Source organism: Mesoplodon densirostris, chromosome 4, assembly GCF_025265405.1.
Source record: "Mesoplodon densirostris isolate mMesDen1 chromosome 4, mMesDen1 primary haplotype, whole genome shotgun sequence".
Lineage (NCBI taxonomy): Eukaryota > Metazoa > Chordata > Mammalia > Artiodactyla > Ziphiidae > Mesoplodon > Mesoplodon densirostris.
Genome location: NC_082664.1, coordinates 3,937,073 through 3,953,259, shown reverse-complemented (window position 1 = coordinate 3,953,259; position 16,187 = coordinate 3,937,073). Strand labels below are relative to the sequence as shown.

At 43.8% G+C, this 16,187-nt stretch overlaps 1 protein-coding gene across 6 annotated transcripts in view; it reads left to right on the top strand.

The window, feature by feature from the left end:
* The window catches only part of TECPR2 (tectonin beta-propeller repeat containing 2), a 98,291-nt gene that overhangs the window by 393 nt on the left and 81,711 nt on the right, over nt 1-16,187 (top strand). For 3 of the 6 annotated variants that reach the window (XM_060095603.1, XM_060095599.1, XM_060095604.1), the window contains exon 2: nt 13,768-14,057. In XM_060095603.1, coding sequence (XP_059951586.1) covers nt 13,839-14,057 — 219 coding nt within the window. In that variant the 5' untranslated portion in view covers nt 13,768-13,838. Of the gene's footprint in view, nt 1-169; nt 301-7,460; nt 7,581-13,767; nt 14,058-16,187 lie in introns of those variants that run through there. The other 3 variants (XM_060095600.1, XM_060095602.1, XM_060095601.1) reach the window with 3 other exon arrangements.

Genomic DNA, 16,187 nt, shown 5'->3' with positions numbered 1-16,187 from the left:
AAGCTGTCAGTCCACCGAGGGAGTAGTCGTCGCCCACCCCGCCTGGGCGCCGCGGGTCGGCCGACGCCTCCCGCGGGCCCTCCGCCCCACGCGACCCGGCTCGCTCGCCCCTCCCCTTCCGCGCCTTCCCTCCCCTGTGCCGCACCCTTGCATCCCCTTTGCGCCGCCGGCCCGAGGCGCCGAGCTCCGTGGTCTTACGATTGACGCTGCGTCCTATCCCCCGACCCTCTCAGTCCCCGTCCCTTCATCCGCCCACCAGCGTCTGGCACCACGCCTTGGCATGTACCCAGTAGGTGCTCAGTAAGTGTTCGTTAAATGGATAAATGAACGACTCGTCTCCCAGTCCTGCCTTAAGGCCTCAGAGACAGAGTAGTGAGTGCAGGTTGAAGAGTGGGGTACCCTCGAGTCAGACCCGGCTCACAGCGCGGCGCCTTCCTAGCTGTGTGCTCAGGGCAAGTGATGTCTCACTAAACTTCAGGTTCATCATCAGTAAAGTAGGGATGGTAGTAGTTTCTAGCTCTGGCTTGGTGGAAGGATGAAATTGCTCAGCACGGTGCCTGGCACGCGGTCCGTTTCAATAAAGGCTAGCCCCCGCTCTCCTTACCCGCGTACCCTGCTTCCTTTTCTCTTCCCTGCTCTTTGTTCTTCCTCACTTTCTCGCTGAGATTCAGGAATTTTATTCTGTTCTGTTGCTTCTGTTAACATTTGTACGCAGAGCGTGGGGTACCAGCATGGATGCACCTTTGCCTTATCTGCTGGAGTGATCAGTTGCCCTTGGGGTTGACTTCCTCCTTGTAGCCAAGGTCTTGAGAACTTTAAGGAAAGGAGTTCTGGAAATCCCCAAACCCAGATCCCAGCATGGGCAGAATCTGGGAATAAAGCCACTGTAGCCCTTGTGGTCACCAGTGACTCCTGCAAGGAGCTGCAAGGCATGTTATACTTTCTCTCTCCCAGCTACAACGTACCTTGATAAAGCTCTGACCTTGCTTTTTTTCCCCCCCAACATCTCTTGTTGGTTCATTCAGCAGATAGTTATTTGGGGCCTGTTGTATGCCAGCCACAGTACCAGCTTCTAGGGATGCTGTGGTGGACCAGACAGACCCAGTCCCTGCCCTCGGGGAACTTTCAAACTTGAGAAGCGGCAGGCATAAATACAGGGGATGCTCTATTTGAGTTTTCAGGACTGGCTTGGAGACTGGTGGTGGGATAAGGAAAGTCCTCTTCTGAAGGAGTGACTAGTAAGTAGCTTTTGTTAGGTTTAAGTGATTTTGTTGTCACATTGTCTTTTTCAATAGAAGATTGGCTCCTACTGGATTTTTTTTCAGTTTTCTCTTAGAGAAATTACACTTCAAGTTTGAGGAAGGTCTCATTTCACATTAGCTTCTATGTAGTTTGAACAAAATGACTCCTGGAACTTAACGAGGAAAAATGGAAGGAAACAGGCGTCAGGCAGAGCAGTTCATTAAACTTAGAATAAGTGAAGAACAGATGAGGAAACAGCTACACACATAATGAAGACAAGCTTCAGAGTCAAGCATGGAGAGATTTCTAGATATAGTGCAGCTCAAGGAGCTTGGTAGAATCCTGAGGGAGTAGTTGATGGCTCTGTGAACTGCTGAGGTGGAAGTGAGCTGTTGTTCAAAGTGTGTGTCAATTTTAAATGAACGTATTCTTTGGATCCAGACATAAGAGACCAGTGAATTTTTGCATAATGATGGACGTAACTGAGGTAGGGTGGCTTTATATTTTGTTCTGTCATACTTGAGGAATTCTGGCACAGTGTTTTGAGGGAGATTAATTCAACAAATATGTGTTGAGCGTTGATTGTACCACACTCCCTATTGGTCTTTTGAAGCGCTGCAAATTTGTGGATGAACAGGATATAGATGAAGACTAGAAAGAAGCCATTGAGGAAGATAGAGAACAAATCATGATGGTGCCGTGTGATAACTGCCCTCATAGCGGTCTGTGAAAGAGGGAGGCTGAAGGCTTCCTGTGGAGAACTTGTTCTTACAAGATGTGTATGGGGAATGGGGAAGGAACGAAAGGGACTTTGCAAAGACACACAGGTCATGGTGTGTTCGGGGACTGTGGTGGGAAGCTCACTGTGGCTGCAGTGTGGAGTATGTGGATGGAAGAGTGGCCTGGGATGAAGCTGGATGCAGACTGGTTTGCTGAACTGCTCAACTTCATGCTGTCATCAGGCTTTAGACTCAGCACTGGCTAGCCAGCGGGCTTGGGATCAGAAAAGTTGACAAAACTTCATCTGGAAGATAAATGACTGCCTCCATCTCATTATGTTCAGCCATAAGATTTTAACATTTGAAAGAACAGTGGATGTTGTAGCCAGACTTTAAAAATAGACTGTATGGGAGGAAGGCGCAAGAGGATGTGGATGATTTAGACTATGTGTTATTAGTCCTAGCTCCAGTTTTTAAAAACTGCCCATCAGGCATTCGGGTGCTATCAGTCGGCGTGAAGGTCAGCTCCCACCTTCCCGGTGTATGGGATTGTGGTGTTAATGGGGAGAGAATTATCCTGCCTCAAAGAAGAATGTTTTGATGTTTTATATTTTTAATGGAAATATTCAGGACCAGGGAAGCATTCTTGATTTTAAAGATTGGATTGAGAATATTCTTTTGCAGTAAGACCTGAAGTTAACATTTTATTTATTCATTCAACAAATCTTTACTGAACATCTCCTCCGTGCCAAAGATATTGTTACCTATGAGGCTTTTCATTGGTAAACAAGAGAGGGTTTATGTTGCTTACATTCTCATGAGAGAGATGATCATTAAACTGTTTATCAAATAAAGTAATTAAAGGTTGTGATGAGAATTATGAAGGACATAAGCAAGATGATATGTTAGAAGGAAGAGGGGACTGATGGATAGTGTAAGTGATCTGATCAGGGAAGGCCTTTCTGCAGCCTGGTGTGTGGAGAGAGATGAACGATCGGAGGGGGAGTAGTCAGTTCTGAAGCCTGAGGAGGAGAGAGGGGGCCAGTGGAGCTAGAGCTTGGGGGATGAGTGGAGAGAGGTGGAGGCGTTATGGGGCAGCCAGGAAGGGGTCAGACCACACAGCCTGTAGGCCACAGAAAGGTATTTGGTTATTCTCGGAGCACTGGGGAACCACTGTAGAATGTTGAATAGGGTGAGTGGTATGAGATCCACCCACTTCTCTTTCAAAGAACTTTTTTTTTTTTAAACACTTATTTTCAGAGCAGTTTTAGGTTCACAGCAAAACTGAGGGGATGCTACAGAGATTTCCCGTATAGTCCCTGCCCCACCCGCATGCATAGCCTCCCCCTTTATCAGCATCTGCCACCAGAGTGGGGCATTTGTTACAACTGATGAACCTGCACTGATACAGCATAATCACCCAGAGTCCGTCGTTCACGTTAGGGTTGGTGTTGTGTGTTCTGTAGGACTGGCCAAATGTATAGTGACATGTATCCATCTTTATGGTGTCAGTATTTTTATCTCCCTAAAAATCCTCTGTGCTCTGCCTACTTATCCCTTCCCCTCCCCCACACAAACCCTGGCAACCACTGATCTTTTTACTGTCTCCATAGCTTTGCCTTTTCCAGAAGGTTACAGAGTTGGAATTATACAGCATATGCAGCCTTTTCAGATTGCCTTCTTTCACTTAGTAATGTGCACTTCAAGTTCCTCCATGTCTTTTCATGGTTTGATAGCCCATTTCTTTGTAGTGCTGAATAATATTCTAGTGCCTGGATGTACCAAAGTTTATTTATTCATTCACTTACTAAAGTGCTAGTTGCTTCCAGATTTTTACAATTATGAATAAAGATGTTGTAAACATTCTGGTGAAGGTTTTGTCTGGGCATAAGTTTCGAACTCCTTTACATAAGTACCAAGAGCTGCAACTGCTGGATACTATGATAAGATTATGTTTACTTTTGTAAGAAACCTTCAAATTGTCTTCCTAAGCGGCTGTACCATTTTGCATCCCCACCAGCAATGAATGAGAGTTCCTGTTGCTCCACATTCTTACCAGCATTTGGTGTTGTCAGTGTTCTAGATTTTGGCCATTCTACTAGGTGTGTGGTGGTATCTCGTTTTAATTTGCATTCTCCTGATAGGTGATGTGGAGCATCTTTTCATAGACTTATTTGACATCTGTATGTCTTCTTTGGTGAGGTGTTTATTAAGATCTTTGGCCTGTTTATTTGTTTTTTGTTTTTTGTTTTTGCGGTACGCGGGCCTCTCACTGTTGTGGCCTCTCCCGTTGCGGAGCACAGGCCCCGGACGCGCAGGCTCAGCGGCCATGGCTCACGGGCTCAGCCGCTCCGCGGCATGTGGGATCTTCCCGGACCGGGGCACGAACCCGTGTCCCCTGCATCGGCAGGCGGACTCTCAACCACTGCACCACCCCCTGGCCTGTATTTTAATTGGGTTGTTGAGTTTTAAAAGTTCTTTGTATATTTTGGATAACAGCCCTTTATCAGATAGGTACGTTTTGCAGTTTTTCTCCTAATCTGTGGCTTGTCTTCTCCTTCATTTGACATTGTCTTTTGTAGAGCAGTTTTAAATTTTAATAAAGTCTAGCTTATCAGTTACTTCTTTCGTGGATCATGCCTTTGGTGATATTATTTAAAATGTCATCACCATACCCAAGGTCATCTAGGTTTTCTCCTATATTGCCTTCTAGAAGTTTTATAGCTTTTGTGCTGTACATTTAGGTCTGTGATCCTTTTTTTTTGGCTGCGTTTGGTTTTCGTTGCTGCGCACGGGCTTTCTCTAGTTGCCGAGCGGGGCCTACTCTTCATTGCGGTGCTTGGGCTTCTCATTGCGGTGGCTTCTCTTGTTGTGGAGGACGGGCTCTAGGCGCGTGGGCTTCAGTAGTTGTGGCTCACGGGCTTAGTTACTCCGTGGCATGTGGGATCTTCCCAGACCAGGGATGGAGCCCGTGTCCCCTGCATTGGCTGGTGGATTCTTAACCACTGCGCCACCAGGAAAGTCCCTGTGATCCATTTTTAATTTTTGGGAAAAGTCTATGCCTATATTCACTTTTTTACATGTGTATGTCCAGTTGTTCCAGCACCATTTGTTGAAAAGGCTGTCTTTGCTCCATTGTATTGCCTTTGCTCCATTGTCAGAGATCAGCTGGCTGTATTTATGTGGGTCTATATCTGGGCTTTCTCTTCTGTTCTGTTGATCCATTTGTTCTTTTGCCAGTACCACACTGTCTTGATAACTGATGCTTTATAATAAGTTTTGCAGTTGGGTAGTATCAGTCCTCTAACTTTGTTTTTCTCCTTCAACATTGTGTTGGCTATTTTGGGTCTTCTGTCTCTCTATACAAACTTTAGAGTTAGTTTGTTGGTATCCACAAAATAACTTCTTAGGATTACACTGAATCTGTATATTCAGTTGGGAAGAATTGACATCTTAACAATATTGAATTTTCTTATCTGTGAACATGGAACATCTCTCTATTTATTTAGTTGCTCTTTGATTTTGTTCATGTGAGTTTTATACTTTTCCTTGTATAGCTCTTTACATATTTTGTTAGATTTATACCTAAGTGTTTTGTTTGGGGGCATGCAAATGTAAATGATACTGTGTTTTTAATTTAAAATTCCTCTTGTTCATAGCTGGTATATAGGGAAGTGATTGACTTTTGTATATTAATCTTGTATCCTGAAACCTTGCTATAATTGCCTATTAGTTTCAGGAGTTTTTTTTATTGATTCTTTCAGATTTTCTACATAGATGAACATGTCATCCACAAACATAGTTTTATTTCTTCCTTCCCAATCTGTATACCTTTTATTTCCTTGTCTTATTGCATTAGCTGGAACTTCCAGTAAATGTTGAAAAGGAGTGGTGAGAGGGGGACATCCTTGCTTTGTACCTGATCTTAGTTGGGGAAGCTTTTTTTTTTTTTAATTTATTTACTTATTTATTTTTTATTTTTGGCTGCATTGGGTCTTCGTTGCTATGCGCGGGCTTTCTCTAGTTGCGTTGAGCGGGGGCTACTCTTCATTTCGGTGCGTGGGCTTCTCATTGCGGTGCCTTCTCGTTGCGGAGCACGGGTTCTAGGCGCATGGGCTTCAGTAGTTGTGATTGATACATGGGCTCTAGAGTGCAGGCTCAGCAGTTTTGGCGCACGGGCTTAGTTGCTCCGCAGCATGTGGGATCTTCCTGGACCAGGGCTCGAACCCGTGTCCCTGCATTGGCAGGTGGATTCTTAACCACTGCACCACCAGGGAAGCCCAGTTGGGGAAGCTCTGGGTTTCTCAACATTAAGTATGATGTTAGTTGTTAAGTTTTTTTTGTAGGTATTCCTTATCAGGTTGAGGAAGTTCCCCTGTTTCTGGTTTACTGAAGTTTTTGTCATGAATGCATGTTGGAGAGCTGATTCTTCTTTTGTGGGGGGGGGCGGGTTGGTGTGTTTTTTTGGGGTAATAGCTTCATTGAGATTTCACATACCATATATATTAACCATTCAAGGTGTGCAATTCAGTGTTTTTTAGTATATTCACAGAGTTATGCAACAATCAGTTTTAGGACATACCACCCTAAAAAGAAACACCATACCCTTTAGCAGTCATCCCCACCCCCACTCTCTTCTCTCGGCTTCAGGCAATCATTGCTGTGCTTTCTGTCTATAGATTTGCTTATTCTGGCCATTTGCTATTTCATATAAATGGAGTCATGCAAATGTGTGATCTTTCGTGTCTGGCTTCTTTCACTTAGCATAATGTTTTCAAGGTTCATCATATTGTGGCATATATCAGTACTTCATTCCTTTTTATTGCTGAATAATCGTCAGTTGCATGGATATACCATGTTTTGTTTATCCATTCATCAGTCGATGGACAGTTGGGTTGTTTTACTTTTTGGCTTTTATGAATAGTAATATGAAATTCTGTATACAAGTTTTTGTGTAGACATATGTTTTCATTTCTCTTAGGTATATAACTAGGAGTAGAATTGCTGGGTCATATGGTAGCTGTATGCTTAACCTTTTGAGGAACTGCCAGTGACTGCCGCAGTTTATTTTCTGCCAACAATGTATGAGGGTTCCAGTTTCTCCACATCCTTGTTAACACTTATCTTTCTTTTTGGTTATAGCCATCCTAGTGAGTGTGAAGTGATATCTCGTGGTTTTGTTTTGCATTTTCCCTGATGATTAACGATATTGAGCATCTTTTCATGTGCTTATTGGCCATTTGTATGTCTTCTGGGGAGAAATGTCTATTCAGATCTGTTGCCCACTTAAAAATTACCTTTTAATTATTAAGTTTTAAGCATTTCTCATATATTCTGGATACAAGTCCTTTGTCAGATGTATGATTAACAAGTATTTTCTCTCATTCTGTGGGTTGTCTTTTTACTTTTCTTGATGATGTCCTTCGGAGCACAAAAGTTTTTAATTTTGTTGAAGTCAGAGAGCTTATTCTGACTGCTCTGTATGAATCTGAATTCCAGGGACAGGTGTGGAAGCAGGAAAGCAGTTGTTACAAGAACAATGCAGTGGTCCAAGTGAGAGGTGTACTGGATTTATCTCAGACATGGCCACAGAGTTGGTGAGGAGGGGCCAGCTGTGAGGTAGGTTAGTACATAGAGCTGATGGAACAAGCTGAGGGGTTACTGTGGGGGTGAGGGAGAGGGAGAAATCATGGATGAATGCTAGTGTTTCAGCTTAAATAATTTTGATCCCAAATTTGATTACGCTGTCTGTTACCTGCTACAGAATTGTGATCGTTTTTAATGGAGTTTGGCCAGCGAGTCCTGCACTCCCTTCTGACACATTCGAAGTTGCTTTTGGTTGTATGATCACTGATTGTGCCAAGGAGACGGTTCCAGAGACTCTGACCTTCCATATTATCCTCTAATACTGCCTAAGCCACCTCAAATAAACATATTTTCTAAGTGAGGCTAGTGTGCCTGCTTTACAAGTGCAGTTTTGAGGCAAGTCCACTGCCCCCTTCTAACCAGGCTGCAGACTCAAAGCCCCTTCTGTGTAGAGATTATGGAACTCTCCGTGAATAGTACCAGTTCAAGGGGATGAGTGTTTGAAATCTGAATGTCATAATTTGACAGGGCTACTTTGAGGAAAAAGACTTTTAAAGGGGGAATTAATATTAGCTGACATTTGTGAAGTGCTTAGTACCTCTGCTTGCTTCCTAGGAGATCTCATCAGCTAAAGTGGAAGTTAAAACACTTTGAGAAAATCTTGGTTTATGAATATAGCATGTTCTCTTGGTTTATGACTATAACGTGTTCTCGGCAGTTTTTTTATATGGTCACTAAAAATCTTATTCTAGGGAAGTATTTAATGACATGGCAAATGCTCATGATTTATTAAGTGAAAACCTTTGTGTGTTTACACACATATATATGTAACATGTGTCTTTGATGGGATTATGAGTGCCATTTATTTCATTCTTGGTACGTTTCTATAGTGCAACATTTAGCGAACATTTATAAAAATAAAATTTTATTTTAAAAACATCACGTAAATTATGGCACATCCGTGTGTGTGTGCACACACCCATCAAGGAAATACATCGTTTCCTGCTCCTGTGATGCCCTTCTGCTTGAAGGTGGAGAGAAACTGTTGAAGTGAGAACATTTCTCACCTGTAAAGTGGAGATAACAGTGGTGCCAACCTCCTGAGGTTTTTTGTGAGGATTTAATGAGTTCGTGCGCTAGAACAGTTTCCGTTAAGTAATAGTGTTCACTATTACCATTGTTGCTATTTTCATTGTTATTTTGGCTTTAGTGTCCTCCTTAAAATGGTCTATGTGCTTTCCCAAGGTGTCTGACTGTGGCTGTTCTCGCTTGTGTTTGCCTGATAGCCGTTTCATTTTCATTTGATTTCGGGGTCATGTGGGTTTTGCCCACCTCTCTGGAGTACTTGTACAAACCAAAGATTGGGGAGCATGGGTATCTTTTAGCCAAGACAGTCTTGACCTTACAGAGTTGTAAATTTATGAAGTATGCCGCTGTATGGACAGGATCAACATTTACCGTCAAAATTTCACTTAAAACTATATGACCCCGGGCAAATTTCTGAACCTCCCAGAGCTTCAACTTCTGCTAAAAGAGGGTATATTAATGTTCTTAACCATCACAGAGGGACTTATTACTGTTTACTTCCTTTAGGAAAGCTGTTTGTGAGTTACCCTGCCTGCTCCACTGTTTGTATTGTCTATTGTGACTGTCAAATGAAATAGGAGTCTGAAAATGATCTAGAGGATTTTTATTCCAGCATTGAACTGGGGCCATATTGGAGAAAAGCTGAAATTTTGTTTCTTTTCCATTCTTCAACTCACTCCTTCCTTGCAGATTTTCCTCTTTTATAACTCATTCATTTATTCAATGTATACTTAGTGTGGGACTTCCCTGGTGGCACAGTGGTTGAGAGTCCGCCTGCCAAGGTAGGGGACACGGGTTCGAGCCCTGGTCCAGGAGGATCCCACATGCTGCGGAGCAACTAGGCCCATGCACCACAACTGCTGAGCCTGTGCTCTAGAACCCGCGAGCCACAACTACTGAGCCCGCACATTGCAACTACTGAAGCCCGCACACCTAGAGCCCGTGCTCCACAAAAAAAGAAGCCACCGCAGTGAGAAGCCCGCGCACCGCAACGAAGAGTAGCCCCTGCTCGCCGCAGTTAGAGACAGCCCGCGCACAGCAATGAAGTCCCAATGTAGCCGAAAGTACATAAATAACTAAAATAAATAAATTTATTAAAAATTAATTAATACTTAGTGCCTCTGATGTGCCTGACCCTTTTCTAGGTTCCAGGGGCTAGAGGGGTAATGAGGTGGATGTGGCCTCTGCTCTTGGGCTTACAGACCAGTGGTGGAGGGTACCAGGCAGAGATGGCCATCAACAGGAGAGGAAGAGGATGTGTGGAGAAAGAGAAGCAGGGGGTGGGGATGTGATAGAGAGTCCTTTGGAAAGGGCTGAGGACTTGAAGGGCAACGGTCTAGATTCAGGTCTTGCCCGTGTGGTCTTGAGCAGGTCTTGTGACCCTCTGGCCCTCAGTAGCTTATGTAAAAGTTTTTTTTTATTTTAATTAGAATATAATTGCTTTACAACGTTGTGTTAGTTTCTGCTGTACAATGAAGTGAATCAGCTATATGTATACATATATCCCCTCCCTCTTGGACCTCCCTCCCACTCCCTCCCAACCCACCCACCTAGGTCATCACAGAGCACCGAGCTGAGCTTCCTGTGCTTTATAGCAAGTTCCCACTAGGCTATCTGTTTTACGCATGTTAGTGTATTTATGTCAATTCTAATCTCCCAGTTCATCCCACCCACCCCTTCCCCTCCTGTGTCCACATGTCCATTCTGTACGTCTGCGTCTCTATTCCTGCCCTGCAAATAGGTTCATCTGTACCATTTTTCTAGATTCCACATATATGCGTTAATAAACAATATTTGTTTTTCTCTTTCTGGCTTACTTCACTCTGTATAACAGACTCTAGGTCCATCTACATCTCTACAAATGACCCAACTTCATTCCTTTTTATGGCTGAGTGACATTCCATTGTATATATGTACCACATCATCTTTATTCATTCATCTGTCTTTGGACATTTAGGTTGTTTCCATATCCTGGCTATTATAAACAGTGCTGCAATGAACCGGTTGGGGTACATGTGTCCTTTTGAGTTATGGTTTTCTCAGGGTATATGCTCAGTAATGGGATTGCTGGGTCATATGGTAGTTCTATTTCTAGTTTTATAGGGAATCTCCATACTGTTCTCCACAGTGGCTGTATCAATTTACATTCTCGCCAACAGTGCAAGAGGGTTCCCTTTGCTCCACACCCTCTCCAGCATTTATTGTTTGTAGACTTTTTAAAAATAAATTTATTTATTTTATTTATTTATTTTGGGCCGAGTTGGGTCTTTGCTGCTGCCCACGGGCTTTCTCCGGTTGCAGCGAGCAGGGCTGCTCTTTGTTGCTGTGTGCGGGCTTCTCATTGTGGTGGCTTTTCTTGTGGAGCACGGGCTATAGGTGCGTGGGCTTCAGTAGTTGTGGCTTGCAGGCTCTAGAGTGCAGGCTCAGTAGTTGTGGCGCATGAGCTTAGTTGCTCTGCAGCATGTGAGATCTTCCTGGACCAAGGATCGAACCTGTGTCGCCTGCATTGGCAGGCGGACTCTTAACCACTGCGCCGCCAGAGAAGCCCTGTAGATTTTTTGATGATGGGCATTCTGACCGGTGTGAGGTGATACCTCATTGTAGTTGTTTTTTGTTTGTTTGTTGGCTGAGTTGGGTCTTTGTTGCTGCTAACGGGCTTTCTCTAGTTGCCGAGTGGGGACTGCTCTTTGTTGTGGTGTGCGGGCTTCTCATTGCGGTGGTTTCTCTTGCTGTGGAGCATGGGCTCTAGGCACACCGGCTCAGTAGTTCAGTTCGTGGGCTCTAGGGCGTGCAGGCTTCAGTAGTTGTGGCACGTGGGCTCTAGAGTGCAGTGCCCAACTAAGCACATGGGCTTAGTTGCTCCGTGGCATGTGGGATCTTCCAGAACCAGGGATCGAGCCTGTGTCCCCTGCATTGGCAGGTAGATTCTTAGCCACTGTGCCACCAGGGAAGATCCTCATTGTAGTTTTGATTTGCATTTCACTAATAATTAGTGACGTTGAGCATCCTTTCATGTGCCCCTTGGCCATCTGTATGTCCTCCTTGGAGAGATGTCTGTTTAGTTCTGCCCGTTTTTCAACTGGGTTGTTTGTTTTTTTGATATTGAGCTCCATGAGCTGTTTGTGTATTTTGGAGATTAATCCTTTGTTCCTTTGTTTGCAAATATTTTCTCCCATTCTGAGGGTTTTCTTTTCGTCTTGTTTATGGTTTCCTTTGCTGGGCAAAAGCTTTTAAATTTAATTAAGTCCCATTTGTTTATTTTTGTTTTTATTTCCTTTAGGAGGTGGGTCAAAAAAGATCTTGCTGTGGTTTATGTCAAAGTGTGTTTTTCCTATGTTTTCCTCTAAGAGTTTTATACTGTTTGGTCTTACATTTAGGTCTTTAATCCATTTGGAGTTTATTTTTGTGTATGGTGTTAGGTAGTGTTCTAATTTCATTCTTTTACATGTAGCTGTGCAGTTTTCCCAGCACCACTTATTGAAGAGGCTGTCTTTTCTCCACTGTATGTTCTTGCCTCCTTTGTCCTAAATTAGGTGACCATATGTGTGTGGGTTTATCTCTGGGCTTTCTATCCTGTACCATTGATCTATATTTCTGTTTTTGTGCCAGGACCATACTGTCCTGTAGCTTTGTAGTATAGTCTGAAGTCTGGGAGCCTGATTCCTCTAGCTCCGTTTTTCTTTCTCAAGATTGCTTTGGCTATTCAGGGTCTTCTGTGTCTCCATACAAATTGTAAAATTTTTTGTTCTAATTCTGTGAAGAATGCCATTGGTAGTTTGATAGGGATTGCATTGAATCTGTAGATTGCTTTGGGTAGTATAATCATTATCACAATATTGATTCTTCCAATCCAAGAACATGGTGTATTTCTCCATCTGTTTACATCATCTTTGATTTCTTTCATCAGTGTTTTATAGTTTTCTGAGTACAGGTCTTTTGTCTCCTTAGGTAGGTTTATTCCCAGGTATATTATTCTTTTTGTTGTGATGGTAAATGGGATTCTTCCCTCAATTTCTCTTTCTGATCTTTCATTGTTAGTGCATAGGAATGAAAGAGATTTCTGAGCATTAATTTTGTATCCTGCAACCTTACCAGATTCATTGATTAGTTCTAGTAGTTTTCTGGTGTCATCTTTAGGATTTTCTATGTATAGTCTCATGTCATCTGCAGACGGTGACAGTTTTACTTCTTTTCCAGTTTGTATTCCTTTTATTTCTTTTTCTTCTCTGATTGCCGTGGCTGGGACTTCCAAACCTATGTAAAAGTTTGTAGGGTAAGGATTAAATGGGTGAATGAACACTTCATAAAGTATAACACGCTGTGTGATGATATATAACACGCTTCCCTTTATTGAGGGAAGCTTTAAATCCAAATTTTCAAGAGGTGTGAGTGTCAGTGCAGAACAGATAGGAGGTGTTGTGTAGCCTGAGGTTCTGAGTGCTGTGGAGGCTGTGGCTATCCAGCCGGGGGACATGTTTCTCCACCACCTCGGCACAGTGAGCTTATTCCTACGTCTGGATTGGTCCACTGTTCTCCTAGTACAGTGTCTTTACTGTTTCTTTTCCACACGCTTTTTTTTTTTTTTCCGGCCGTGCAGCTTGCGGGATCTTAGTTCCCCGACCAGGGATCGAATCCGTGCCCCCTGCAGTGGAAGTGCGGACTGCCGGGGAATTCCTCTTTTCCACATTCTGTCCTTCCTGGTGGGCTTCAGAATTCTGGATGTTTCTGGTGAAGCTTTCTCCACTCTCTAGTCCACACTGCTCTCTCCCTCTTCTCATTGAGACCCACAGATTAGCACCTAATCGCATCTGGTTTTATGTCTCTTCACAGTTTCTTTTGCCTCCCTCACTAGATCATAAGCTACTTGAGATTAAGAACTGTTTTTAATATTCTTTCTACCCCTTCCCCTCCATAGCATTTATCACAATCTAAATTACAGGGGCCAGCATGTATTGAAGTGAGTTTTGAATTAAAATGCCCAAAAGTGATCTTAATGACACTTGGTTACTTTCTCTGTTTAATTCAGCTCTGACTATAATCCATACCCATCTGAAAGTTCCTCGTTCCCACTATTATACCTGACTTCTCTTTGCATGACTAGATGTTGAAAGCATTATAATGCCTTGTTCTTTAGCCCCCAGGTTTCCCTAGATGCCAGTTAAAATTCCTTGTCCTGCTTGAAGATCATCTGTGGAAACGTTGGCCATGGCATCCGTATCAGAGTCTATTACATTCAGAGAGTTCTGCCCTTTGTACTATCTCCTCAATGCCATTCCCACAAAGATCCAGAAGGGTTTCCGCTCCATAGTGGTCTACCTCACGGCCCTGGACGCCAACGGGGACTACATTGCCGTGGGCAGTAGCATTGGCATGCTCTACCTGTACTGCCGGCACTTGAACCAGATGAAGAAGTACAACTTAGAGGTGAGTCTTGCTTGTCCTCACCTAAGCATGTGTGAGCCCTGGCTAATGTTTAACATGCTTGTGAGTTCCAGGATGGGGTAATTTACTTCTGATTTGCTAGAATATGGCCTGAGTGCCCTTCCCAAACAATACTTTACGACTTTTTTTTTTTTTTTTTTTTTGCGGTACGCGGGCCTCTCACTGTTGTGGCCTCTCCCGTTGCGGAGCACAGGCTCCGGATGCGCAGGCTCAGCAGCCATGGCTCACGGGCCTAGCCGCTCCGCGGCATGTGGGATCTTCCCGGACCGGGGCACGAACCCGTGTTCCCTGCATCGGCAGGTGGACTCTCAACCACTGCGCCAACAGGGAAGCCCTGACCATTTTTAATTGAGGTGGAGTACAGCTAAAGTGTTGGGTTTTTTTGTTTTTTTTTTGCGGTACGCGGGCCTTTCACTGTTGTGGCCTCTCCTCTTGCGGAGCCCAGGCTCCGGATGCGCAGGCTCAGTGGCCATGGCTCACGGGCCTAGCCGCTCCGTGGCATGTGGGATCTTCCCGGACCGGGGCACGAACCCGTGTCCCCTACATTGGCAGGTGGACTCTCAACCACTGCGCCACCAGGGAAGTCCCAAAATGTTGATGTTTTAACTTTTTTTCCTGCCTCCAAAAATCCAGAGTTACTTTAAAAGAGAACATTATAGTGTTTAACACTTAATAGAAAACTTTGAAAGTAGGCATGTTTTTCTAAGTGTTTTCTTTTTTGTTTTTTGTTTTTTTTTGTTGGCTGCACCATGCGATATGCAGGATCTTAGTTCATCGACCAGGGATCGAACCTGGTCCCCCTGCAGTGGGAGCGTGGACTCTTAGCCACTGGACCACCAGGGAAGTCCCTCTAAGTGTTTTCTAAGTGTTTTGTTTCTCAAAATACCTTACCTGACTCACTCAAATAATCACTAGCTATTCTAGTGAAATTATTGTGAAAAAAGGATCAGGATCAATGTTGGCTAGCTGCCAGAACACGTACGTCTTAAGTGAGGTCACTTCTGTACAACACTGCCAGTGGGGTCCTGACCGACCTCTGTTCTGTGTTGGTTGAATCAGGCATCTCTGCGTATCGTAGTTATTGGGGAGGTGGACTGAATTCACCCGCTGAGTTGATATCTGTGATTTATGAGCGCTCGGGTCTTGTGAGAGACTCAAGGGTGACTGACTTGTGGCTCCTGCGTCACAGCCTCATGGGGTTCTACTCCGCCTGTGGTTAGTGGACTTTGACCGCCTAAGACAAGGCTTTTGTGTTTAAGAGAAGTATTTACAAGTATCTATATTTTAATCAATATTCAACTTACATTAAAGTTTAACTTAAAAAGTTCGTTTTTGTTAAGCCTCTGTACTCAATTTAAAATAACACAAATGGGGCTTCCCTGGTGGCGCAGTGGTTGAGAATCTGCCTGCTAACGCAGGGGACACGGGTTTGAGCCCTGGTCTGGGAGGATCCCACATGCCACGGAGCAACTGAGCCCGTGAGCCACAACTACTGAGCCTGTGTGTCTGGAACCTGTGCTCCGCAACAAGAGAGGCCATGATAGTAAGAGGCCCGCGCACCGCAATGAAGAGTGGCCCCCGCTTGCCACAACTAGAGAAAGCCCTCGCACAGAAACGAAGACCCAACACAGCAAAAATAAATAAATTGATTAATAAACTCCTACCCCCAACATCTTAAAAAAAAACCACACACACACAAATGGTTAACACGCATATAGCACTTACTGTGTGCCAGGCATTATTGTAAACCTTTGCATATATTAACGCATTTCATCGTCACAAGACTCTGTGAGGTAGATGATGTTTTCTCATCCCCGTTTTACCAGGGAGACAACTGAGGTACAGAGAGGTTGAGTGACTTGTGAGGTGGTTAGGAAGTGGTGGCACCATTGTCTGAACTTGGGCAGGTTGGCTCTAGAGTTTACATTTGTATTTTTTGTATGAAAATGAAAACTATTGCTATTTCTTTTCTTTATTTAACAGCTCATGGATTTGACTGCTCAAATTCCCCACACATTTAAAACCATTACATAGTTAATCTTTAAAACTATGGTTATGGATTAATATATCTGAGATCTCTCAAATACTTCAGCACTTAACAAAAAAGACTTA